This window comes from Glarea lozoyensis (genome assembly GCF_000409485.1).
Source record: "Glarea lozoyensis ATCC 20868 chromosome Unknown GLAREA16, whole genome shotgun sequence".
In the NCBI taxonomy this organism is placed as follows: Eukaryota; Fungi; Ascomycota; class Leotiomycetes; order Helotiales; family Helotiaceae; genus Glarea; species Glarea lozoyensis.
The window spans coordinates 852,481-875,105 of NW_007360990.1; the positions used below are offsets into that span (position 1 = coordinate 852,481).

At 45.2% G+C, this 22,625-nt stretch overlaps 9 protein-coding genes across 9 annotated transcripts; 3 read left to right on the forward strand and 6 right to left on the reverse strand.

Moving 5' to 3' along the window:
* Positions 1-235: 235 nt before the first annotated feature.
* Positions 236-1,402, forward strand: GLAREA_07560 (NAD(P)-binding Rossmann-fold containing protein; the record flags this gene model as incomplete). The annotated part of the gene is made up of 4 exons (XM_008082248.1): positions 236-500; positions 550-601; positions 651-1,050; positions 1,097-1,402. 4 exons carry the CDS (start codon positions 236-238, stop codon positions 1,400-1,402), a joined length of 1,023 nt encoding a protein of 340 aa, XP_008080439.1.
* A 693-nt stretch (positions 1,403-2,095) lies between these two features.
* On the reverse strand, positions 2,096-4,124 carry GLAREA_07561 (uncharacterized protein; the record flags this gene model as incomplete). The annotated part of the gene is made up of 2 exons (XM_008082249.1): positions 2,096-3,457; positions 3,510-4,124. The coding sequence occupies 2 exons, from the start codon at positions 4,122-4,124 to the stop codon at positions 2,096-2,098; spliced, it is 1,977 nt and encodes a 658-aa protein (XP_008080440.1).
* A 2,619-nt stretch (positions 4,125-6,743) lies between these two features.
* GLAREA_07562 (uncharacterized protein) lies at positions 6,744-7,764 on the reverse strand (the record flags this gene model as incomplete). The annotated part of the gene is made up of 3 exons (XM_008082250.1): positions 6,744-6,921; positions 7,241-7,491; positions 7,606-7,764. The coding sequence occupies 3 exons, from the start codon at positions 7,762-7,764 to the stop codon at positions 6,744-6,746; spliced, it is 588 nt and encodes a 195-aa protein (XP_008080441.1).
* A 1,198-nt stretch (positions 7,765-8,962) lies between these two features.
* Positions 8,963-9,900, reverse strand: GLAREA_07563 (uncharacterized protein; the record flags this gene model as incomplete). The annotated part of the gene is made up of 3 exons (XM_008082251.1): positions 8,963-9,269; positions 9,360-9,657; positions 9,819-9,900. 3 exons carry the CDS (start codon positions 9,898-9,900, stop codon positions 8,963-8,965), a joined length of 687 nt encoding a protein of 228 aa, XP_008080442.1.
* Positions 9,901-11,534: 1,634 nt separating this feature from the next.
* GLAREA_07564 (FMN-binding split barrel) lies at positions 11,535-13,669 on the reverse strand (the record flags this gene model as incomplete). The annotated part of the gene is made up of 5 exons (XM_008082252.1): positions 11,535-11,587; positions 11,922-11,979; positions 12,133-12,221; positions 12,668-13,501; positions 13,561-13,669. 5 exons carry the CDS (start codon positions 13,667-13,669, stop codon positions 11,535-11,537), a joined length of 1,143 nt encoding a protein of 380 aa, XP_008080443.1.
* Positions 13,670-13,930: 261 nt separating this feature from the next.
* Positions 13,931-14,461, forward strand: GLAREA_07565 (uncharacterized protein; the record flags this gene model as incomplete). Its single annotated transcript, XM_008082253.1, has 1 exon — positions 13,931-14,461. The coding sequence occupies one exon, from the start codon at positions 13,931-13,933 to the stop codon at positions 14,459-14,461; it is 531 nt and encodes a 176-aa protein (XP_008080444.1).
* Positions 14,462-14,785: 324 nt separating this feature from the next.
* Positions 14,786-16,799, reverse strand: GLAREA_07566 (PX; the record flags this gene model as incomplete). Its single annotated transcript, XM_008082254.1, has 6 exons — positions 14,786-14,962; positions 15,010-15,612; positions 15,659-16,039; positions 16,088-16,593; positions 16,639-16,698; positions 16,766-16,799. 6 exons carry the CDS (start codon positions 16,797-16,799, stop codon positions 14,786-14,788), a joined length of 1,761 nt encoding a protein of 586 aa, XP_008080445.1.
* Positions 16,800-17,331: 532 nt separating this feature from the next.
* GLAREA_07567 (uncharacterized protein) lies at positions 17,332-17,950 on the reverse strand (the record flags this gene model as incomplete). The annotated part of the gene is made up of 2 exons (XM_008082255.1): positions 17,332-17,808; positions 17,858-17,950. The coding sequence occupies 2 exons, from the start codon at positions 17,948-17,950 to the stop codon at positions 17,332-17,334; spliced, it is 570 nt and encodes a 189-aa protein (XP_008080446.1).
* A 1,229-nt stretch (positions 17,951-19,179) lies between these two features.
* On the forward strand, positions 19,180-21,410 carry GLAREA_07568 (WD40 repeat-like protein; the record flags this gene model as incomplete). The annotated part of the gene is made up of 3 exons (XM_008082256.1): positions 19,180-19,434; positions 19,482-20,284; positions 20,342-21,410. 3 exons carry the CDS (start codon positions 19,180-19,182, stop codon positions 21,408-21,410), a joined length of 2,127 nt encoding a protein of 708 aa, XP_008080447.1.
* Positions 21,411-22,625: the final 1,215 nt, after the last annotated feature.

Below are 22,625 nucleotides of genomic sequence, written 5' to 3' on the forward strand. Positions count from 1 at the left end.
CCGTCTCTAGACTGATTCTACATCATTCTCAACTCAGGTGAATCATTTATTTCCGTGGTTTTGTTCCACATCAACCTTCAACCGACTCTTGTCGCAGCCTCGTCTATATTTTATTTACCCCTCTTTCAGCTATCATCTTCGATAAGTGACAAGAGCTACTTATCAGCAAAAAGCCCAGAACCGCTCAGACTTCATCCTAGCACTACTCGAATTCAGATAATTTAGCAGTATCAAAATGCCTAAAACGCTCGTCACAGGTGCAAACGGCTTTGTGGCCGCGTCCATCATCGATGCCCTCATCCTTCAATATGGCCACACTGTCACTGGTTCAGTGAGAACTCTTTCAAAAGGCGAACAGATTATTGCTACTCATCCAGAGTATGCTGGCAAACTCGACTTTGTTGTTGTGAGTGATTATGCCAAGGAAGGCACCTGGGACAAGACCTTCCAGGAGGGGAACTTTGACTATGTGATCCATACTGCAGCTCCTCTGCTTGATAGTATGTAATTCTCTCATTGACCTGAGAGAAGGAGACTAAGCTTTTGCAGATCTGGAAAATACGGATTTCGTGAAGCATTACTTGGAACCTAGTGTTCACGGGTAAGCATTATACTTTTTCCAGTCCTACGCTGTGCTAATGAAACCTCAGAGCGACCGAACTTCTGAAATCGGCAAAAGCATATGGGAAGTCGGTGAAGGCTATCGTAGTGACCGGGTCTTGCAATGCCATGACCACAGGAATGGACGTAGATAGTCGAGTCTTCTCATCCGACTCCTGGCTCCCTGTGACCATTGACGACGCCATCAAAGCACAACATCCCTACATCTCGTACTGTGTCGCTAAAGCGGAGAGCGAGAAAGCCATCTGGAAATTTGTGAAAGAAGAGAAGCCCGTGTTCTCAGTCACGAATCTCTTACCTTGTTTGATTTTCGGTCCGCCGCTTCAGCCTGTGCAGAGCTTGAAGAAGATCAATTATAGCAACGATGTTTTCTATTCGTTGTTTAATGGGACTTATGAAGTCACACCGGATACTTCGTTTCCTTCTTACGTATGTCCCCTGCAATATCTAAACATCACAATACTAACGATCCTAGATTGACGTCCGCGACCTAGCAACAGCTCACATACTGTCGCTGACCACCCCAGCCGTCTTCAATCAACGACTTGCAGTCGGTGGCGCTCAATATTCTTCTCAACTTGCTGTTGATTCTTTGAAGAAAGTCCCAGAGGTTGCATCCAGACTGCCTAAAGATGGCTCTGAAGTACCTAAGAAGTTTGTTATTACGGATGTGGAAAAGTGGAATGAGGCCTTGGGGCTTAAGTTGAGGACTGCGGAAGAGACTTTTGGGGATGCTGCGAGGAAGATTTTGGAGTTGGAGAAGATTTTGGGTGGAAAGTAGGAGGTGAAGTAGAAATAAGTGAGAGTAAGAGGCTGGAGTTTGCCGTGATGGGTATACGCATTGTGAATGTTATTTTGATTTGGTAGATCTTATTGATGATTGTTATCTTGTGAGCCTGTTGCAGAAGACGATGTTGCAAGAATTACATATAGCGCCTTGACTTTGTATGTTTGCAGATGTACAAGCCCGTCATACCGCGCTCTCAACTCGCACCGGCAATGCAGCTGGTTTGCACACTTAGGCCCACAGAAGACAAAATAAGTGTCAGTCACCTGGCCACTGATGTTAGTCTAAATAAGTGGGCTTCGAATAGAGCTTAAGAAGTCTCATTTATTTAAAATAGTTGATGGAATATATAGTATTGTTAAGCTGATCCACTAAATATATAACGTATCGTTAGCTTAGTCGAAGAAATACAGTGTTTCGACTACGACTTAGTCTGTCCACTGCGGGTATAATAAATGCTTTTCTGAATCTGCAACTTCCAATCGTGTCCCAGTTTTCCAAATGAAATGAGGCTTTGAAGCAAATATCACAGCACTAGACATAACACAGATGAACGGACTTTCAAGCTATCGACTGATTCATTTCTATGTATTTGCCCAACCCCCTTAACCGAAGTGAGGCATCCCATATATCAGTAACCTGGCGCCCACATAGATAGTGTACAAAAGCCTCGCACGGCTGGGTATCTTAAACAGTGATTACTCCCGCCTTGCTCATTTCAATCTCCACTATGTGTTCTGTAGATTTGTTTTTTGGTTCATCCTGGATTTTCAATTCTTGTGTGCTAGCGATTAAACCAGCAACGAGGTCGTTGACCACTAGTTCTGTCGACTTCGTGGCATGTGCGTCCTTTACGTCGGATATGACCTTGCTTCTTGCTTTCGAGGGTTCACCAGCGTCGATAGTGTTTGATTCCTGTGTAGAGCTAGCGTTCTCAACTGGTTTTATGTCCTCGAGCTGTTTTTGTTGTTCGGCACTCTCCGTAGTTTCCTGCTGCTTCGCCACTTCTCCGACTTCGACAATACTTTCCGGCTCTTGAACGATGATATTCAGGCTTGTCGCCATTGTAAGAGCGAGACCCTCACCAGTCTGTGGTTTGGCGTCGTGCATATGCCGACTCGGCTCCCCTGGCGACTTTTCTTTTGGCTCGTCTTGCTTCTTTGCAATGCCCACGACTTGAGTCGTTTGCACGCTGATCTCCTCCGTCTCAATGCCATGCTCATTTCTCCTATTCTTTCGGAAAACCTTGCTCGTGTACACCACCCGAACGAATTTTCGCAGTTTCTCAGACAACCACCATCTCTTAGTCGATCTCTTCTTGACCTCGACGGATCTGAATGACTCTCCATGGCCAAATTGCTCATGGATATCTTCCATGCTTCTCATGACCTCTGGACCGAAGAGGTCATCTGGAATCTCTTCATTGACGTTTGTGAAAATAGTCTCGTTATGGAAATTGTACTCGTTGTTGTAGATGATATCGTGATTAAAGTATTCGTTAGCACTGCCATGTGAGTGATAAGATTCCTGTCTAGGCGATAGTCCAAAGGTCTGATAAGACGCTCCGTTATTTGGGAAAATAGCTGGATCCTGGGAGAGATTCTCCAAAGGAGCAGTGGCAAAGACCTGTCCAGTAGGGTTGGTCGCACTTGACATAGGTATTTCTGGGCTGAATTTGGCGCCGTAACCACCATATGGCTCAGCTATGCTGCTAGCCGAGCTTCTAATCTGTGGCGGCGGCATGAATCCCGTATACGGATATGACAAGGTCATCGGAGGACTTGCATTCGAGAACGGGAAACCAGGACTGAATTGACCGTACGTATTCGGACCAAGTTGACCAAAAGGTGGTGGACTTGCTCCAGGGTAAATGCTACTTTGGGCAGGAGTTCGAGGGCCTCCAAATCCGGGTGATGGTCCACCTGTACTTGGTACCCCATAACTTGGCTGACTGACATTACTTGGAGTCCGACTGTGTTCTACTTTGACAGGTTGTGCTTGAATATTTGAAACGTGCAAAGCATTGTCTTTGCATTTTTCTGGATCACACTGTCATTGAATTAGCAATTATCTCTTTACTTGCAAGTGACGAATCCATTACCTTTGTTCTTTGCTTGCGGTGATAAGCACAAACAGCTCCTGCCTTCCTGTTTCTCTTCGCGTCTGCTTTCGATTTCTCGCCCAGCGGACCTTTCCTTCCTTTTGTCATTGAGCCGCCCTGAGTCGAAGGAAACACATGTTTGTATGCTTCGATCTTTGGCTTTCGCCCCGCACCAGCGCTTTGGGTGAGTTTCTCTTCCTTTTTAACACTCGTCGGTGGTGTTGTGGTTCTGGGCAAGGGATCCGAATGAGAAGGAGAGGGGTTATTATTCACGGTGTACAGCGTTGTTCCAGATGCAGACGAGAAACTTGGACGCTGCTGAGTTGCAACTTGCATTCCTGGAGAGTTGGAGTTGAGTAAGCTGTTTTCCATCATCTCTTCATTTAGTTTCTTGAGTATCGCCTTTTGCTTCTTCTGATCAATTGTCGAGCCTTCTGGGTAATTAAAGTTGAGTGCGTTGATCAATGCCACACTTCCTTCCTCAGGACTCCATTCGAAGCTACCATCAAACCTCCTCGTCAAGGTGATTTTGTAATCCTCTGGATCCATACTAACTCGTTGGCCAGGGCTGAAATAGCCAGTCCCGGGAGAAAACTGCGGGTACCCGGCCGACATCTTCGAGAAACGTAGGGTTTTCCGATATGGAACAAAATGAAGCTGCAGATAAGACAAAGAAAAACAGAAAGCGATTATTTCACATTGGATGAGTTGTCACCAACATCCTGAGGCGATCTCACCAAGATGAAGAAAAGATCGGCGGCGACACCAACAGCGGGGATGGTCCAGACAACATATATCAAAATTTGCCCCCAACGGCACAGCAGTTGGTGTTTGCGGGTGGAGGTACAATTAGGCTTAGCTCGCTGCATGCTGGGACAACCTCCGAAATGACCAGCATAGAAACGTCTCAGCGTCTCTCAGCCTTACCTCCGTGTGGGTGACAAAGGTGTGGCCGCTGCAAATCAAAAATAGATGGGGGCTGATCACGTTGGGTTGCTGGGTTGGTCGCGTCACATTTTGGCAGTCTTCCACCAATTCTTTGCGTTTGACATTTGCGCCGCACTTTCGTATTGGCGAGAGGCGGTCGAAGGATTTGAGATGTTGGTGTTCTGTGCGGCTTTCTCCCGGACCTAGTCTCAGAATGGAATATGGTTGGCAACTTGCATAGAAAGCAGGAATTTGTTGGAAGTTTTGATGATTGATGATTGTAAATTTGAAATTTTTCCCCATATTGAAACACGTTCTATTTGGTAGATATCCGTCAATGGTACGAGTAGCTTTCGTGAATTGCTAGAATAGGCGTGTTTATCCGTATCTCGCTAATGTCACTAATCACCACAGGGCAGTGATAAACTGATCGGCATCCTTCCGAGACTTTCATCTAATCCTTTCCTTGGCAGAATCCAATCAATGCGGCGCTTAACTTCCAATCCCAATCCGTTACCGGTGATGTAAGCTTGGTCTAGCGCCTCGAAGCATGGCGAAGGATGACAAACATGCAAGAGAATATTCTCTAATGTTTAGCTGAGATAAGCTTTAGTGGCAGGGCAAAGCAATGGGTTTTGAATTGTTTGTTTTTGATACTGTTGCAGATGGTGATTTTCGCGTGGCTTGAGGTGTCGAAAATGCTTCGGGATTTTGGTTGATACGCTACAATTGTCCGGAGCATAACCAAGAAGATGGGGCCTCTACGACCAGGTGGTAAGCCAATAGTATTTGCTGTGGACATCAGGAGCTTACCACTCTCCATTACCGTCGGATTTTGCGAGGCATCTTGGTTTGGGGGCGAAAGGGGCTTAAGCGAGGTACATCTGTGCTCGTGAATCAGCAATTCAGATGTTGGCGTATCTCAAAAACGAGGTGTCATGAGCAAAGTATAGTTTCTGTATATCTTTTTTTAAAAAAGACTGTTGTCAGTTCAGCTGCAATTGCGGAACATGAACTGTTCATTGGATTATGAGGTGTTAATTCGATGCTTCGTAGACGTAGTTCACTGGCACACTGGCGAGTTAATTCTGGTTGATTCGTCTTTCAACGGCGCTCGGAAACTTCTTGTCCGATCAGAACTTTAATCATCATGTACCGCAATGTAAGCTTGACAGAAACAACTGGGTTAGAGCGATGTCAAGGTTTCAGAGGCTGATTGACCTGGTCTGGACCGTCGTACGAAGTAAGCAGCCGCCTCCACTAAGCACGGCAGGATCCACCTCTCATGAAGATTCCACATACTTGTGTAATACGGTCTGTAGATGCTTATAGGTTCCATCGCTCACACCGGGATTGCTGGGATCCTTACAGCGGGCAACTATTTTCAAGCTAGACAAAGCTCTCACATACTTTTAGATACTTGGCCGATCACTCCGAGCTTCGCTAGAGCAAGTCTCACGAGATTAAATACGTATCAGAGTCTGAGCCGCAAGTCAAGATTTAAGATAACTAACTGTAATAAATGGGTACCAGTAATAGTTCCCCCGCCTAATTAGTGTTCAACATTTGAGTCAGCAGTTAGTTCTATGCTATGCTAGAGAGTAAAAATAACTCAAAGCTCCTGATAGCTCTGTAAGAAAATCTGAAATCGGTCTGGAGATCAAAGCAGCTCAAGCCCCGAGCATATCACTCGAGGAATTGTGCTAGCCTGTGCTTGTCGGTGAAGACGTCCAGAAATTGCATAAAATTGGCAGGCAGAAATTAGCATCACCTGGTTCTGAGGATTTATGCCAGACCTATCTACAATTTATTCGTTACTCTCTGACGGAGACAAATCTCTGTGAAACCTTCAAAGCCATGGTCTCAGCCTTCTTCTGGATAGAATCTTGAGCAGTACCTATATTCTCTTAATCATCTTTTCGGCCAACTGGTCTCAGTAGGTGCTAAGTCGTATGTTATTCTCAGTGCAGCAGGCATTCAAATGCTCCACTTCATGTTTGATTCAATCAAAAGGGCCTATTCATTCTCAGGATTTCTCAAGTACTTTCCTTCATCATATTGGTCAGACGGTCACTTCCAATTGTTTTTCCACAGTAAGAGCGTCAAATTCACATTTTGGATGGTTGAAGATAGTGTAAGGCACCAAGTTTCGCATTTATTCACTACCAAGCAACGGTTTTAATTCAATACCGAGACGGAGCTAAAGATAAAAGCCTATAGCTGGCACCAATTTTCGCTCTCAACACCAAGAGATCCACCAGAAACGTTGGCTCTACCACCAATCTGACGGTTCCCATTTTTATTCCTCTACTTGGTCAAATTGACGACGACGTTGTAGTTATCAGTGTCAAACTGTTGTCCACATGTGGTCGTCAAGAAGGTGATACCATCAGAGGTCAAAGTGTGAATACAGTGACCTTTGATGTCCTCAGCATACGTTGCCAGATATTTGCAGCTTGGTTCAATGGAGTAGTTGTTATCGTTGCTATCGTTGGAGTTTTGTATTAGTAAAGATTTAACAGGGGGCATTTAGTAGTATGAAAAGTTGAGGAATCTCGTAAAAGCTTTTACTGACCACACTGCAAGAGGTTAGCAAATGAACATTTGTACATCTCAAGAGAAAAGAGGAGGGTGTAAGGATAAAACTGTCTCATGGCCTCCTAGAGCCGGAGTCTATAAGGGAGAACAGAGGGAAAAGTGCATATGCATGTGGTGAAGTAGGGTAGGACTTGCAGTGAATACACGCATCATCAATATGCATGAGGCAACGGCAGGTTCTCGCGTTGATTTGACATTTGTCGTACTTCTTCAACTCGTTGATAGCTCGTTGGACAGTGCTGGTGTAAACGTATTGCCAGTTGTGACCTCTCATATGTGGCTCATCGCAGCATTGTCCCTTGCCAATTTTGTTGTTGGTTCCAAGAACATCACGCTTTGGGCTTGGTGATGTGCCGACACTTTCAGCCGAGATGGCCTGGAAGTTCTCACGGTCGAAATCAGGATAGGTTTTGACCATATATTCGATTTGCTCGTCGATGGAACCAGTGAGCTCGACCTAATGATAGAGTTGTCAGTTTAATTATGTTTCGTAATAATCGAATGGTTTGGTGTCTAAATCGACATCTCACCAATGAAAACAAAAACAATTGATAGAAAAGGATGAACTTACGTCGTGACCACCGATGTTACCCTTGAAGGTAAATGGCTCAAGTGGGTAAGGAAGTCCTCCAGCGACTTTGAGACCAGTACCACCCGTTCCATCAGCTGGTAGTGAAAGGCCGAAGTTGGCGAGCCCCAAAAGGCTAAGAACAGTTGGTGTGAAACGCATTTTGAGTAACAAAGGGGTGGCAGTTGAAAGAAGGATTGAATCAAGACAGTTCTTTGATGTTGAAATTGCTGTATTGTCTTGATCAAGAGGGTTGGAGAGTTGATGTGTGGAGAAAAGAAAGAGGAAGATGTAGGGAAGAGGAGGGGGTTTTATAGAAATCTTCTCTCATTTCCACGGTGACAAGCTGATATTATGTGAATTAAAGACATAAAAGTTCATACAAGTATACTACGTGAATTCGTTAACTTGCTCAAGATGCTCAATTTCTGACCTGTTTGATGTTAATTTACATCATGAAAACGAACCATCATCCAATTAAATGGCGATAGCTTAACGATGCCAAGCTCCCTAAAAAGATAAGTGGAATTTCTCAGTATAGTGAACAGTAGAAAGTGGGTCGAAGATGTTATTCAATCTCTGAATTAGGACAGTATTATATGAATGTCGACCTACAGACGTTATTCAAGTGCGCCCGACGGCCAAATTTGAGATCTGGGCAACCCGTTCACTACCATCAATTGTAGATCTCTCACTGATCTGCCGATTCCAAACGGTGAATATATCGGGACACTTAAGGAAAGGGCTGGGCTTTTAGGTCATTCACTGCTGCCACTGGCTTTTACCTAACATGCCATCCCAAGACTACCCGTGCTGTATAATTTCATTGTTGGAAAGAATGTAAAGTCACCACAAAACGTGTTTTGTCTAGAAATGATTTAAATGTTCTTATTGGAGTCTGTCATTGCAAACGATAGGAGACCATGTGATGTGCCCGGACTAAGACAATTTCAGACAAGGAAGAATGCTCGCAGTACATCGAGATACCTTTTGGTCACAAACAATCCCCTTCATTTGCACTCTTTTCCAATGTTCTCAAAACCAAAGGTATATTAAAGCCCTTTTTCTGAATTTATATTTGGAATGCCTACTAGCAATGGTGTTCTAATTGTTAACCTAGCCCAGCAACAACCCCTTGAACGGTTCATACTGCACAAGCCTAAGACCTGAAGAAATATTCAAACGTCTTCCAGCGATTTTTGCAGAGAGCGACACAGCAAGTTGCGGGAAGAAGGAGACATGGTAATGTCGTGACATCTTCGTTAAGCGATAATTTGACCTTCCACGAAGAAAATACCCAGGTAAGCGGAGCGTTTCTCCCCAATAGCGACTTATTAACCAGTAATTTCACCTCGAACCATTAGGTCAGGACGGCCGTGTCAATGCAGTTATAACAACAATCGAGATCGCCTGGTAACATGGTAAGGCTTGCCATGCTCCGAAGCACAAATGGTTGGATCTCGAGGTCTTTCACTGGATCAAAATTGCAAGCACAATTAAGACACCATATTCTATCAAGACCGACTTCCTCCGCTATCTCGATACAGCTCATTTGCTTGTCTGTTTGCGGACCCGCTGCCAGGGCAGGGAGAATTTTGTTGCATGTATCTCTGGATGAATTGGACGACACCACACTTTCATTACCGCTCTCAAGATACGAAAGCACACTGGTATTTATGGATTAGGTGTTACTACCAGTGAAAGAATGGGTGTTCTCAGTGACAAGACTATCAACCTCAAACGAATTTATGGTATACCATTCTCCAGCAGCTAGAGGTTCTGAAACTCTCTCCAACGCCGTATCTCCATGTTCCTGGTGAAGTCTGCCTTCAATCAAATTTGAATGCATCTGATTAGTACAGTGTTGAGGTTTCTCCGTCTCGGTTGATTCCACCAGATAGTTATTATCGCCTTTCGCAACAGCGACCTCAGGTAAGTTGGTCCCCGTTCCAAGCATGTTGGCGTCGGTCGTAGAGGTGGTTTCTCCCAAAGGGGTGAGAGAAGAATCGACAAGTTGTTCACTCTCTGGTAGATTCGTGCCAGATGTGAGATGAGCTAATGTTAATCCACTTGTTGGCCCAAATGTGTTGTTGAATTGATTGTGTGGATCAAACTCATTTCTGATCTGTGGATAATTGCAGAGCCTATTTAAACCACAATTTTGGCAAGGCAGTCTTTCGTCGCATGCAAGTTCCTGAGAAGTGCAAGACTCGCACCTCCCAGTTGTTGGACAAGTGCTACCGTGCCTCTCATTGTCTGTGTTTTGCGGCTCAAATATGCAATTTTCACATTGGTCATTTCTGCAAGAAATACACGGGTGTATCATATTGCAGGCAAGACCAAAGAGAATGCAGCGTTGGCACTTGGTCTGAAAGGCGTTCTTATTGTCACCATCCTCTTTTTTGTTAGACCTTTCGATTACGGAAGGTCGGCCATCATACAGGCCAGTATTTCCATAGCTGGTGCACTGTGAACATGACTGTTTGTTGTTGTAGAGAATTTGTAGCATGTGGCAAAAGTCGCAGCCCATATTTATATCGCCAATTGGTGCTTTCTTTGAACTAAAATGAACTTGATTAATATACTTTCTCCCAAGGCCGGGTTCCTGTTTCATTAAATTGCGACACTTCTTTCATAGGGAACCTACTGAGAGCATAGAACTGCGCGACGGACCCCCCAAATAACAATACTTGAAGGTGAAACTTGGTTGAACAACGGAGGTTAGTGATAGATACACGCTGTTTCGATAAGATCCAAGTAGTTGCGGGGTGTGTTTTGTGAAGTGCTGATTAGCTTTCTGACTATTTCTGATGACGATTATCAGGGCAGGTGCGCTTGTGAATAACGTCGTTACTCTCTCTATTTTACAAATGAGTTTTTTCAAGCGCAAAATCGTTAGAAATTGTTGTGTTTGCCCTTTGTGATTTTGCCATCATGGTGGGGCGTTGCCTGGCGTTATATCTAAATTCTGGCCCTCGAGGTGAATGGTCCAGAATCAGACAATGTCAATTCTTGGACCCACTTTCGAGAATTTATCTATTGATAAAATAGACGCCTGAGATTAACCACATAGACTTGGTGAATCAATATATAGGTTATTGGAATCTTGAAATACGTCGAAAAATATAAAACAGTCCCATATCCAATATTTGATTGAGGACGCCCCTGAATTAAGCGAACAAAGTAGGATGAAATTGAATCAGCAGAATTTTTATACTTTCGCTTCCACGAGTCAACAATTTATCGGATTCCTTCCTTCAAAATCAATCGGAAAGGGTTGAGAAACCAGACTCTGCCTATCTCACTGTAGGCAAAACAAGTGGCAAACGAAACACGATATTTCGTTGATTACTATAGGTGAAAAGAAAGTCGTATGATTCGTCTAAAGTTCTATCAACAATTGAAAACTTGTCGCTTCTAGCTTTCAACCTAGGTCTGTGGTCCGTTAAAACAAAATCTAGGAGAACGACATTGTCAATTGTCTGTCCAGTGTTCACTACAAGCAGCGTTCGAAGTATGGGAGATTAGTGGTCCTCTGAAATCTTTTCTCACACCTAATAGTAGACACACTATCGGCCTAAACGGGTTTCATACTGACATAATTCCTTATGAAGAGAGATTTCTTCAAATATTGGATGAAATGTCCGTTTTCGTCCATGTGTTCCTGTTAGGAGAACCTTTTCCGGTAAATGATTGTTGAATTTACTAGTACACCACATCGAGTACAATCCTGATCTACTCTTGCGCCGCAAAATAATTGTAAGAGTCCGTTCTTTTGATTTCTATAGATGAAATCGTCTGTGCAGCAAGATTGCTGATTTGATTCCGATTCCTTCGTGTGGTCGCCTTTTTTCCTCTTTCGAATGTGTTTCAGCTACTCGACAATCATATGTGATTATGAAGTATTTGATCTCAATCTTTGCTTCATGTTATCAAATCAGAATGGATTCTATGCGATTTGGGTATCTAACAAATAACTCGAGCCCTGTTGTGCAGCATCAGTAATGTTTTGCAGACAGATGATCGCCCTGCAGACGTTGCAGAGCAATAAAAGGTGGTTTCTCTGAAACTTGACGCTCTAGATAGTAGTGTATTCACCCCAGAGATAGAATTATAGCTTGGCCAGATCATGTGAGTTGTCTACGAAGTCGTAAAGTCAGTTATCAGTCTGTTGCCCTTCCTACCACAACGCTTCCACCATTACCCCATCCTCTACCTGTCCACAAACTCATACTAAAAAACCCTTGACCGTAACACATTCAATTAATGGGCACCAAATTTCCCTGCGAGCACGGTTTGAACAGGCTGGTTTAACTTACCTATGGTCTTCCCGAAGGGGTGATGCTCAGCATTCTCGGTTTTAATAGCTAACCAAAGCTGGGAGGTAGAAGAAGATACCAATCAGTACTTTTGACTGATGAGTTGACTGTCATGGTAGGATTTTGACGTATGGTTGAGACAGAAGCAAGTACCGACAAAAATAAACCTCCATGTGGATATCTCAATCTACTGGTGAAGGAGGTGAGGTACGAGTACCACTGGGGTACAGTCTGGAGCTTTGTTGTTCGGAGATCGAGGGACTCGTGTCATGGATTGAGACGATGCGATTTTGAGATCTACTGTACATGTTCAGCGTCAGCAGATGCGCTTCTTCTCTACGTTATTTCAACTATTTAAATGCAGAAGCTATTACCAACAGCATGTGAGACAAATAGAAGCCTATACTTTCCATAACCTAGAAACTAGTCTGGAAAGGTTTCTAGCAAAGATCTATTACATTGGGGTATCTCAACAATCTCATAAATACATATGATACATTTATTTTGCAGTACGGGCACAAGAAGCCGGCAAAAATCCCCTAAATAAAGCACCCTAGGCTCGATATCAGGGTAGTCTGCCAGTTGTCCTTCTTATTGTTGGCCGCGTGGGAACTTACAATGTCACACGTCACAAAAGTTTGAACAAAGTCCAAGCGTATCGAATGGATAGCGATATGGATAGCGATATAGTCTAGGAGTATGCGTCGTTCAGCTGTCAATGGATTCTCCCACATGACGGTACCGACCTTCCACATAACCTAGACCGTGCCAGCCTTCCTTCTCGGGGGTGTCCGTTGGATTGCATTCGATTCCATTACGATTGTATATGTGTGCCACTCTTCCGTGCACAATAGCATGATCATCTATTCTAATTGTTGCATGAGGGTGGCCACGGCTATCTATCCAATCATACTTGTTACAAAGTAAGACACGCCTGACAGCTGGCGATCTGATCATAGGTAACATGATATTGTTTTGTGGAAGATGCGCCTGAGTAGGTAATGGATGAATGTCCAATCCTTCGAAGCCCGATACACTGCTGCCATCACCGCGGGAAAAGCGGGCCGCAAGGTCTGCTCCAGCTTTATTTGCCTCGAGAATGTGTATTAAGAATGTTCCATTGTGGAATAGAGCGTCTAGTGTCGCTGATGGTGTGCGTACATTGAATGAGATTGCCGGCCGGGCATGATTGAGGCTGACTGAAGTGAAAGATGACAGAGTCATCCCTCGGTAATCTTCGGGATATTTTGGAGACGTTTTTGCAAGTTTCCGTTCCAGTGCTCCTATTGATTTGCGGTACCACTCTATTGAGAACCCATCCTGGAGAGTCCCAAGAGTCTCCGAGCCGTCTTCTGGAGCTCCTAGCTCTTCGTTCTCCAGACTACTAAGCGTCTCCTTTGCTCCATGTAAGAGGTCTTCGATATCCTTGCGCGCTTTAAGACTCGTAGATGTCAAGATAACTACAGAATGAGGAAGACAGCGCATAATGCCCCGAAGGCTATTGCCATTGACCGAGGAGGGAGCTGTTCGATGTGGACATGGTTTTTCGTTCGCATCACTATGTTTCGATCGTGTTTGACCTATGTCAAAAGATTTAGCAAATCAATTAACAATTTTACGGGCTTCGATTGAACCATACCTCCTTTTGAGCTCACACATCCTACTCGGGACCAGTGATAAAGCGCCAAATAAAAACTCCCTGCTGTTTTTGACGCCAGTCGGCCATGGCCGGCAGCTAGAGTGTGCATTCTGTAATGACAGACTAATAGAGGGAGGGAATCATTGTAGTGCGCTTCTGATGTCGTCGAATTCTAACATTTGGTCTCCAGTTTCCACCCCATTGGCGTTGATATTTTGATTTTCAATGTGATGAGGCTACAGCAAGGCTAGAATATTTCGGATAAAACCACACCACCTTCAACTAAATACGCCCACAAGTCCATCGAAAATATCTCCTAAAACGACAATTCTTGTATCAGTTTCCAATACTATACCGCCACCAATCCACAATGTCACTTCCGTCCAAAACCCTAACGCGCGCACGTCTACCTCTCAATCCAAAAATCCATCAACAAAAGCGCAATGCGACGCTCCTACGCAGACCACAAACCCCATACTCCTTCACCCAACTCGTAACACTATCGGACGGGTCAACATATCTCCAACGAACATCTTCTCCAGCGCCAATTTACCGCAGCACAAAAGACACGCGAAATCACGCTTTATGGAATCCCTCTCTCGATTCTCTGAAAAACATAGAACAGGATGAGGCAGGAAGATTACGGGCTTTCAGAGACAGGTTCGGTCGCGGATGGGATCTAGATGCTGGATTAGCGGAAGACGCTCCGGCGAAAGGAGAGAAGGTGGCAAGTCAAGGCGGGATGGAGGATGATAGCTTGTTGGATTTGATCAGTGGAACTACTGGGTTTGGGACTCCAGCTCCAGAAGAGGTGGTGGAAAGCGCAGCACCCGTGAAGGAGAAGATGATTACCATTAAGGTCGATGGAAAACTAAAAAAGGTTGTCTCGTTTAAGAAGTGAGTACGATTGTGGCTGTTGATTACCAACATCAAGAATTACGTTGGCGGGGAATTGGTGGACGTCAAGCGATCGCGTGTAAGATGGAGTTGAGCAAGGCACATCAAAGGGAACTGGTATATACTGTACAGTAGAAGTGACAGTCGCCCAGTGTAAGAAAGGCATAGCAGGCGTCTGAGAATATGGGTTCGGATTATATGTACAATACTATAAATCTTTCAGAGTGGTCGCTCAATCACGCCTCCAATACCCCTAAGAATTGAAAAGCTTTTCTCCATTCAAAATAAGCCAGATCATGTTCATGACCACGTTCGCCATTTAATCTCATTAATCCGAATCTTCAGCAGTGACCACTGCTGCAGCCGTCGAATCTACTGCTGTGGGACCCGAAATCGAACTTCCTGCCGATGCACGAGCGGCTGCCTCCACAGGAGGCTTGTAAAATGCGCTATCATCCTCCTCGGCGTCCAGTTGCATAAGGAAAGTCTCCCAAAGCTCGATTAACTTGAAATTATTAGCCAGAGATATCTTAACGAAAACTAGAAACTTACCTCCTTCTGAGCCTCGACTGCGCTCTCCAGGAATGTTTCTACTGCACTCTTAAAGTCTTCAACCTTTTCGCGCTCAAAGCGCTCAAGTTCTGATCTCATCAAACGACCCATATCTTCAAACAAGAGCCTTGCTTGATGGACTTTACGCTCGGCGTCAGTCACATCCGCATTCATTTGCACCAAACGGTCTTGCTGTGTTTTCCCTTGACGAAGAAGTTTCTCCTGGGTGGTTTTTCGTTTCTGCATCTCCGATTCTGCTGAATGCCACGAGTGGTATGCTTTCTGGCGCGATGTGAAGGCCAATTTGATACTTCCGATTAGGCGAATATACTCATCAATAGTGATGCCAAGCGTGAGCACATCTTGTTGTGCTTGACGATCATATAGCTCTTTAATACGGATTTGAAGGTCCGAAAGAGCCTCTAGTGGCGCAGAAAGAGACGTTGATAGTTCTACTGTAGATAAAGCATGTAAGGAATTTGAAAAATCTCCTGCCGCCTCCGCAAGACCTTTTCGTTGAATAACGACAGTATCCATGGCTTTTAATAGCGACTTCAGTTGGTTTTCCAGAGCATCAAGATATATTCGGCGATCGTGAAACCACTGATCAAATTAGCATGAAATAGATGTTCCCTACATCAGGACTTACATCATCTTGTTCGACAAATTTACCTCCCCCACCAACTGATATTCCAAGACCACTAAACATACCCTTGCTTTCACCCAGCCCCGGCTCTTTTCGTTCCTTGTGCTTAACATCAACATTAAAAGCTTCACTCTCAAGGAACAGTTTCAGATCTCCGTCATGCTGAAGGGTTGGGTGTGCGGCAATCTTGTTCAACATGCGCTCGAGTGCGGCTCTTCTCGTCTCTACAAAGTTTGTATCGAATCGTCCGACCGCCTGCTTCTCTGGGGGTGGAGGTACCACAATTCCTGGATTCCCCGCATGTAGGCCATTGTATAACCAAAGGAAGTCTCGATATCTGCGGGTAACTTCGAACTCGGGGTGCCGGTATGCTTTGGACGACGTCTAGAGCCTGTAAGAAACCTCCAATTGATCGGGAATAGCTCTTCCTACCTTTGTCCTGACCAAATAAACAATATGTGAGCTTGTCAAATCTCCAACCTTATGTGGATCGCCGACCGTAATCTCAAAGGTTGGTTTGGCGGCTTGTTCTACACTCACACTTGGCTGTGTATCCCTTCGTATGGGCCCACCAGGAGATGGCTGGACTGGGGGAGGAATTCTTGGTCCCGTTGAAGCGGTCTCAAGATCATCATCTGGTCCTACCGATTCCAGCATTCCCCTCCCAATTGCATTTTGTGGTAGGGTCTGTCGGGTGTTATGGGTGAGCGTTTGCTCTTTTTGAGGCGGCGCTGGAGGTTGGTCTGATTGTGGTGTTTGCGCATTGTCTCCAAGTGGCCCCAATGGACCCAGAGAGTCATCTAGAGCTTCCAGATGAACCTGTTGAGCAACAGCTCGCCGGGGCGTACGTGGCTGTCTACCGCGGCCTGCTGGGGATTTGAGTGTGCTTGTCGAGGATGATTCGAGAGGCTGCGGCGCTTTCGATTTGGTTGACGTATCTAAGTATGGTCAGACAAGTAAGCTCAGAGAAGCAAAACCCGTACCTCCTTCTCCCGCGAAAGGGTTCTCAGTTGATTGCGCTGGTGGGGACTGTGAAGGGACATCTGGAGCAACGTTAGTATGGGTAACAATGGACCTTTTCAAACAGTCGCAAACTTTGGAATTACATACCACCCCAAGGCGAATCTCCTCCAACTTCATCCATAATTGCTGCGTGTAATGAGGGATTGGTTGGAAAGTTGACAATCAGCAGCTATTGCAAGCTCTAGGTCTGGCGTCGGCTGGTGATGACGGTTGCCTTGATTGGTGGTACTCTTTTGAGTGGGGCGAGTTGGTGGGGAGTAACCATATGCAGTTACAGAGAAGCCTCGAAGCGACAACGTAATAATCCGCCATGATTTGTGACAGTCTGAAGGACAGAAACTATGGGTAATTTAAAAAGAGAATTGGAATCCGAATCTTGAAACTTCGAGCAATACAATGGTTCTATGAGTTATGAAGCTATGACAGACCTTGCATGTATGCTGCTTTGCGCTTTCATTGGCCTACAATCGAGCCTTCTACTTTCCATGAACATAGATTTTATGACAAGACATAAAAAGAAATTGACATGGCCATCTGTCAGAATCCTACACACTTCAGAAATTACGCACCGTACAGGCTCGTAGCCAGGTTAAAATGGCGATGACTGAATTAGATACATTGGGCATCATGTTTGGAATTTCTCTGGCGTTTTTTCAGTCCCCCATCGCGACATCTTCGTCCCCTTTATCATCATCTACGCCGTTACTTGTACCAGATTGTGTTTCTTGTAAGAAATGTCTTGCCTTCTCCCACAGCTCAGCTTCCATATCCCTATCCACACGCCCACTCCGACTATTTAACCAGCCAATATCCAGCTTCCCCATTCCACCTTCGATGTGCTGAGCTTCGGTCGCCGTTTTAAAATTCTTTCCTTCCGGAACACCTTGCTTGTCGCCAAAGTTCTTCGGCGGAACGGCTTTAGCCTTTGCCTTTTCTGCCGGTATAATACCTGCCTCTTCTAGACCATATATTGAGCGCGTCAATCCGACATGTATGTCTTGTAGTGTCTTGATGTACGTAGTCGATGAGGTTTCGAAAGCAGCTTTGCGCTCTGGGATTGGCAGTGAGGCTTGGGAGGAGGACAAGGTCTGGAGTGCCAGTCCTGCGGATTCAAGAAGTTGTGCGATACTCTGCGCATAATATATTAGCAAGGCAAAATTGCATGCCAAATTTACTTACGTTGTCAATATCATTTAATCGCTTGATATGTTCTGCTTTGGTAAATGGCCGGGATGTTGGCACATTCGTTTCAGTGGGATCAGGACCGGACATTCTCGCAGCCAAAGTCAGCGCGTAGTGAGTTCAAATGAGGTATATGCTAGATTTAAAAATACTGGTTATTTGGATTCCAGCAAATCGGTGGTCGAGCTAGCATTCAGTGTCGTGTATATGAAGTTCCAGGATGATTGTGAAGAAATTATGAAGTCAAGAGGGGTCGGCATGGAGGAAACTCACTAGATTGAGGCTCGGCGGGAAGCCGCATTAGCGCGTCCATCGCTTCCCCAGAACATGAGTCCGAATTTGCCCATCCCACCTCCAATCGTCTCCATCAAGTTTTCATCACTCTATACTATCAGAATACCGGACTGCGACGTATGCGCTTTGGCGACCAAAGCTGAGGTGAATGGAGATAGTGTCTACCGCCGACATATGAGGCAAGGAGACTGATCACGCGTCTGGACTCGGGAGAACGAGAGCAACACCGAATATGTCGAGTCATCCGCCCCAGGGCCAGACAAATGGCCCTCCAAGTGCTGGAATGGGGATGCAACACCAATCCGGTGGTCAAAGTTCGTCTCAGCAAGGCCAGGGAATGTCATCTCAAAACTTAAACCAAATTGTAAGATCAAAGTTTTATCTTGCGCAGCCTATTTTATCACAGCTATCTTTCCTTCCAGAGGAAATCTGGGAAATGTACATTTGAAGGAGCAAGAATTTGATCGTGCTTAATTTGAGCTTTTGGTGTTTTGATTTATTCCCATCTTGATCTTCGCTGCTTTCCGGCCAGAGTCGTGGCTAGTTCTAGTCACGTATTATCCTTCTCGGGCAGAAAAATCTTTGTTAGCCTGACGAAATAAAGGGCCGAGAGAAGTTAAGCTCCTTTGGAAAGGCCCCAAATTCTGAAGCACTAACTCTTTGACGTGTCTCTTTGTCTTGCGAACTTGGTCACCACTGGTGAGGAAACCAATGACAGAAATGATCCGTCAGAGAAGATAGTCACCTTCAGAGTTTGGGAGATACGCCATCTTCATACGATTTTGATTTGATTCCAGATGACTTAGCGAGGAAGTTCACGTTCTGTCTGTTACCCGCGAAATAGCTGGAACGTCCGGGTCTAGCCAATGTATTCACTAGACAAGCTCACACCTACAGCGTCTGTCTCTGCATCTTCACTTGTTTAGTTTCACTCCGGTATTGAGGGGTCATTTCCATTGCAGTAACATCTGCTACCTTTCTTTGTTGACACACTCAGCGTTCATTAACACATCTTTCCCACCACGATGCGGCCTCATAATGGCCCTGCGTCCATGGCACCCTCAAATCAATCATTGCCTAACCTTGATCCTCAGGTCATCGAATATCTTGTCAAGAAAGGCTACAACCGAACTGAGCAGATGCTTCGACAAGAATCGTCAAATTTAGACAAGGATGGGAAGCCTATTCCTGAGCGAGTTGAGGATCTAGGAACGCAGAAGTACACAAAAGCCTTTCAACTTCTTAGCAATTGGGTAGATTCGAATCTCGACATTTACAAGGTCAGTTGAACTGGGTGCGCAGACGGTAAAATGCTAACAAGGCACAGTTTGAGCTCAAGAAACTCCTGTGGCCGGTGTTCATCTACTCTTTCCTGGACATGATAACCTACGGATTCACAATAGATGCCGAAGCCTTTTTGCATGATTTCGGACCTCGATTTGAAAAGTTCCACCACGAGGATCTTCAACTTCTGGAAACTCTCAAATTAAAATCACACATTGACGAAAACCCTACAGCGAAGTTATATCGCTCGCAGAAGTATAAAGTGCCTCTCAACAATAACGTGTATCAAGCCCTCATAACGTTTCTTGAAGCCAACAGCAAAACCGGTGGAACGGTGCTTCTAAATATCCTCGTCGCCTACCTTGAAATTAAGACAACCGAGCGTGGCAATCTAGATCAGTATAGTTTCGAGGCTATTGTAAGCCGATCTGAAGATACAGCCAACGATGAAGCCGATCAAGAAGGCATTCCAGGCACCTTTATCGGAGTAACAAATAAAGATATCATCAACAATGCGGCTGTCCTCAAATTAGGGTTCACGCCAATGGACCCCGATCTCGCTGCTGATCTCCGGGCCGAACTTGAGGATGAGGATATTCGAAATCCCCCAAAGCCCGGGGTACCAACATTAATCGAGGAACATGAACGGCGAATTAAACGCGAAGAAAGCGTTGAAGGGCCGAAGGCCAGCGAGATACCATATCCGCCATCCCGTGCGAGAGATCTCAAAATGGAGATTTTGAAGATCAAGGAATCTAGGGACCGATTCACGATTGACACGCGTACAGGAGGTATCGGTGCTGGCATATCGATATGTATGTGGACATTCCACAACACACTGGACACGTAAGTTGCATCTCCCGAATTTGGCATTCGCAGCGTCCTGATCCTGATATGAAATAGTGTCACATGCATAGAGTTTTCGGGCGATAACAATCTCGTGGCTGTCGGAACGGAAGAGTCCTATATACGGCTATGGACGATGGACGGTAGTATTCTTGAATCAACTATCCCATCAGCAAACAGCGCGACACCAACAAACTCTCGGCGACTCATTGGTCACGCGGGTCCTGTTTACAGTCTTTCATTCTCTCCGGGTATCGCGAGTGCGCCCGGTGATATATCAGGCCCATCCACCACGTCGAAACTACTCCTCTCTTCCTCCTCGGACAAAACGGTGCGTCTATGGTCGTTGGAAACTTTCACTTGTCTGGTCGTCTACAAAGGCCATGAAGGACCAGTTTGGAACGTGAAATGGGGACCTTTTGGACACTACTTTGCGACCTGCGGTTGGGACAGGACTGTTCGTGTTTGGGCGCAAGATCATATCTCATTCCTTCGAATGATGGTGGGTCACGATACGAGCGTGAACCAAGTTGCATGGCATCCCAACGGCGCATACGTCTTCTCAGCAAGCGACACCTCTGACAAAACCGTCCGTATGTGGTCCTTTGTAACCGGCGAATGTGTACGAGTCTTTACTGGCCACACAGAATTTATTTCAGCTCTCGAATGTAGTCCTGATGGAAAGATTCTTGCTTCAGCTGATGGATCCGGATGCATCATTCTTTGGGATCTAGCAAAAGGTACACAGATCAAGCGCTGCCGTGGTCACGCAAAGGGTGGAGTATGGTCACTGTCCTTCAGTGTTGATTCTGACTGCTTGATATCTGGTGGAGCAGATGGAACAGTCCGGATCTGGGAGGTTAAGGTTCCTGATGATCCTTACAAAGATGGAGGTGGTGAAATTGTTGGAACTGGGGGTCAGGCCGATGCCACTCGTATCAATGGTGGCCCAGCTACTGGATCTCAGACGAATACAACTTCTGGTGCGGGAGGAAAGAAAAAGGGAAAAGAGACGATGATCACAGCGGATCAGATCAGCGCCTACCCAACAAAGAAGTCGCCAGTATACAAGGTCAAGTTCACGCAGATGAACTGTGGTATCGCTGGAGGGGTCTATTTACCATAAGTCATTTGGAAATCAGGAAAAATTATGGGCATACACGATCTTGCTACTATTGCATTCGGGAATTTATTCACAGAGATTGGGAGAGGTTGGGATGGTGCAACGGCGCATATAATCTTTAAGTAGGTATCGGCGTAGACAGATATCTATATTGGACATTGATTGTAATTTACTTTCTGCCCCATGACTGAAAGTCCGAACCATGCACACAAATTCATCTTCGTGACATCTCATGTCGATCGAACCAACTTATTGGCCTTGTTCAGTAGGTCTTCTCATAATCTTAATCGTAGGCGGTTGTGGACCGACGAACTGATGGTATTGAACATCAACTTCGTTTAAAGGTCATCTTGTTCTCTTTGCATGATGAACTTGAGGGAGCCCAGTCTTTAATTTGTGCACGAGGACAAATGATGGATAACTTTCATTGTCTGTAACCAAACGTAATATCACTCAACCCTTCGACACTCCAAAGCACCAGACCACATAACATCCCCTCAACCATACGAGTTCTTGTTGCAAACCTTGCCTAGACCGTGTATAAATGACCTAACAGAGGTTGCAAGTGCAAGTCTTGGTCTTGCAATCACCACTGCCTATAACATTGAGAAAGTACGTCAGTCAATCCATCAAAATTCTCATGGGATATGAAGGGTATTGAAGTATCCTGACTCACACCACTCGCTAGTCTCATAAGCTTTGCAACGAACTTGCAAACCACCTCGCTTGGCGACTTCGATGTCCTCCCTTTTGACTCGCACAGATTGTCCTATCGAGGAGTGAGAGCTAGCTCGAGATATGGGATGAATTAAATGGTACAATGACTGCACGAGCCAATGATACGTATTCGAGGAGTGGGCATACCTTCAAAGAGAGTGAGGTCTCGGTGCCAGATGGCTGCCATGACAGTGTTGTCTTCGACGGGAATAGCTGCTACGGCTGCAACTGCGCAGGATAAGATGGCAAAGAGTTTGTTGAACTGCATGATGTTTTTGGGAATTTAATTGATAAGTGTTTGAAGGGGTTGAGACGAAGATGTTTGAGTGATTTGTTTACTGATGAAGAGTTTGAACGAGACTTGAGACTCGTTCTTATACTTTTTCTACCATATCTGATATTTTCTGGAAGTCTGACAGAGTGATACGGCATATGTAGGCCTAGGGACTGCCATATTCCGTTTTCAGAAGCTCGCTCAGCTCGCTCGTCGGGGAACTTGGC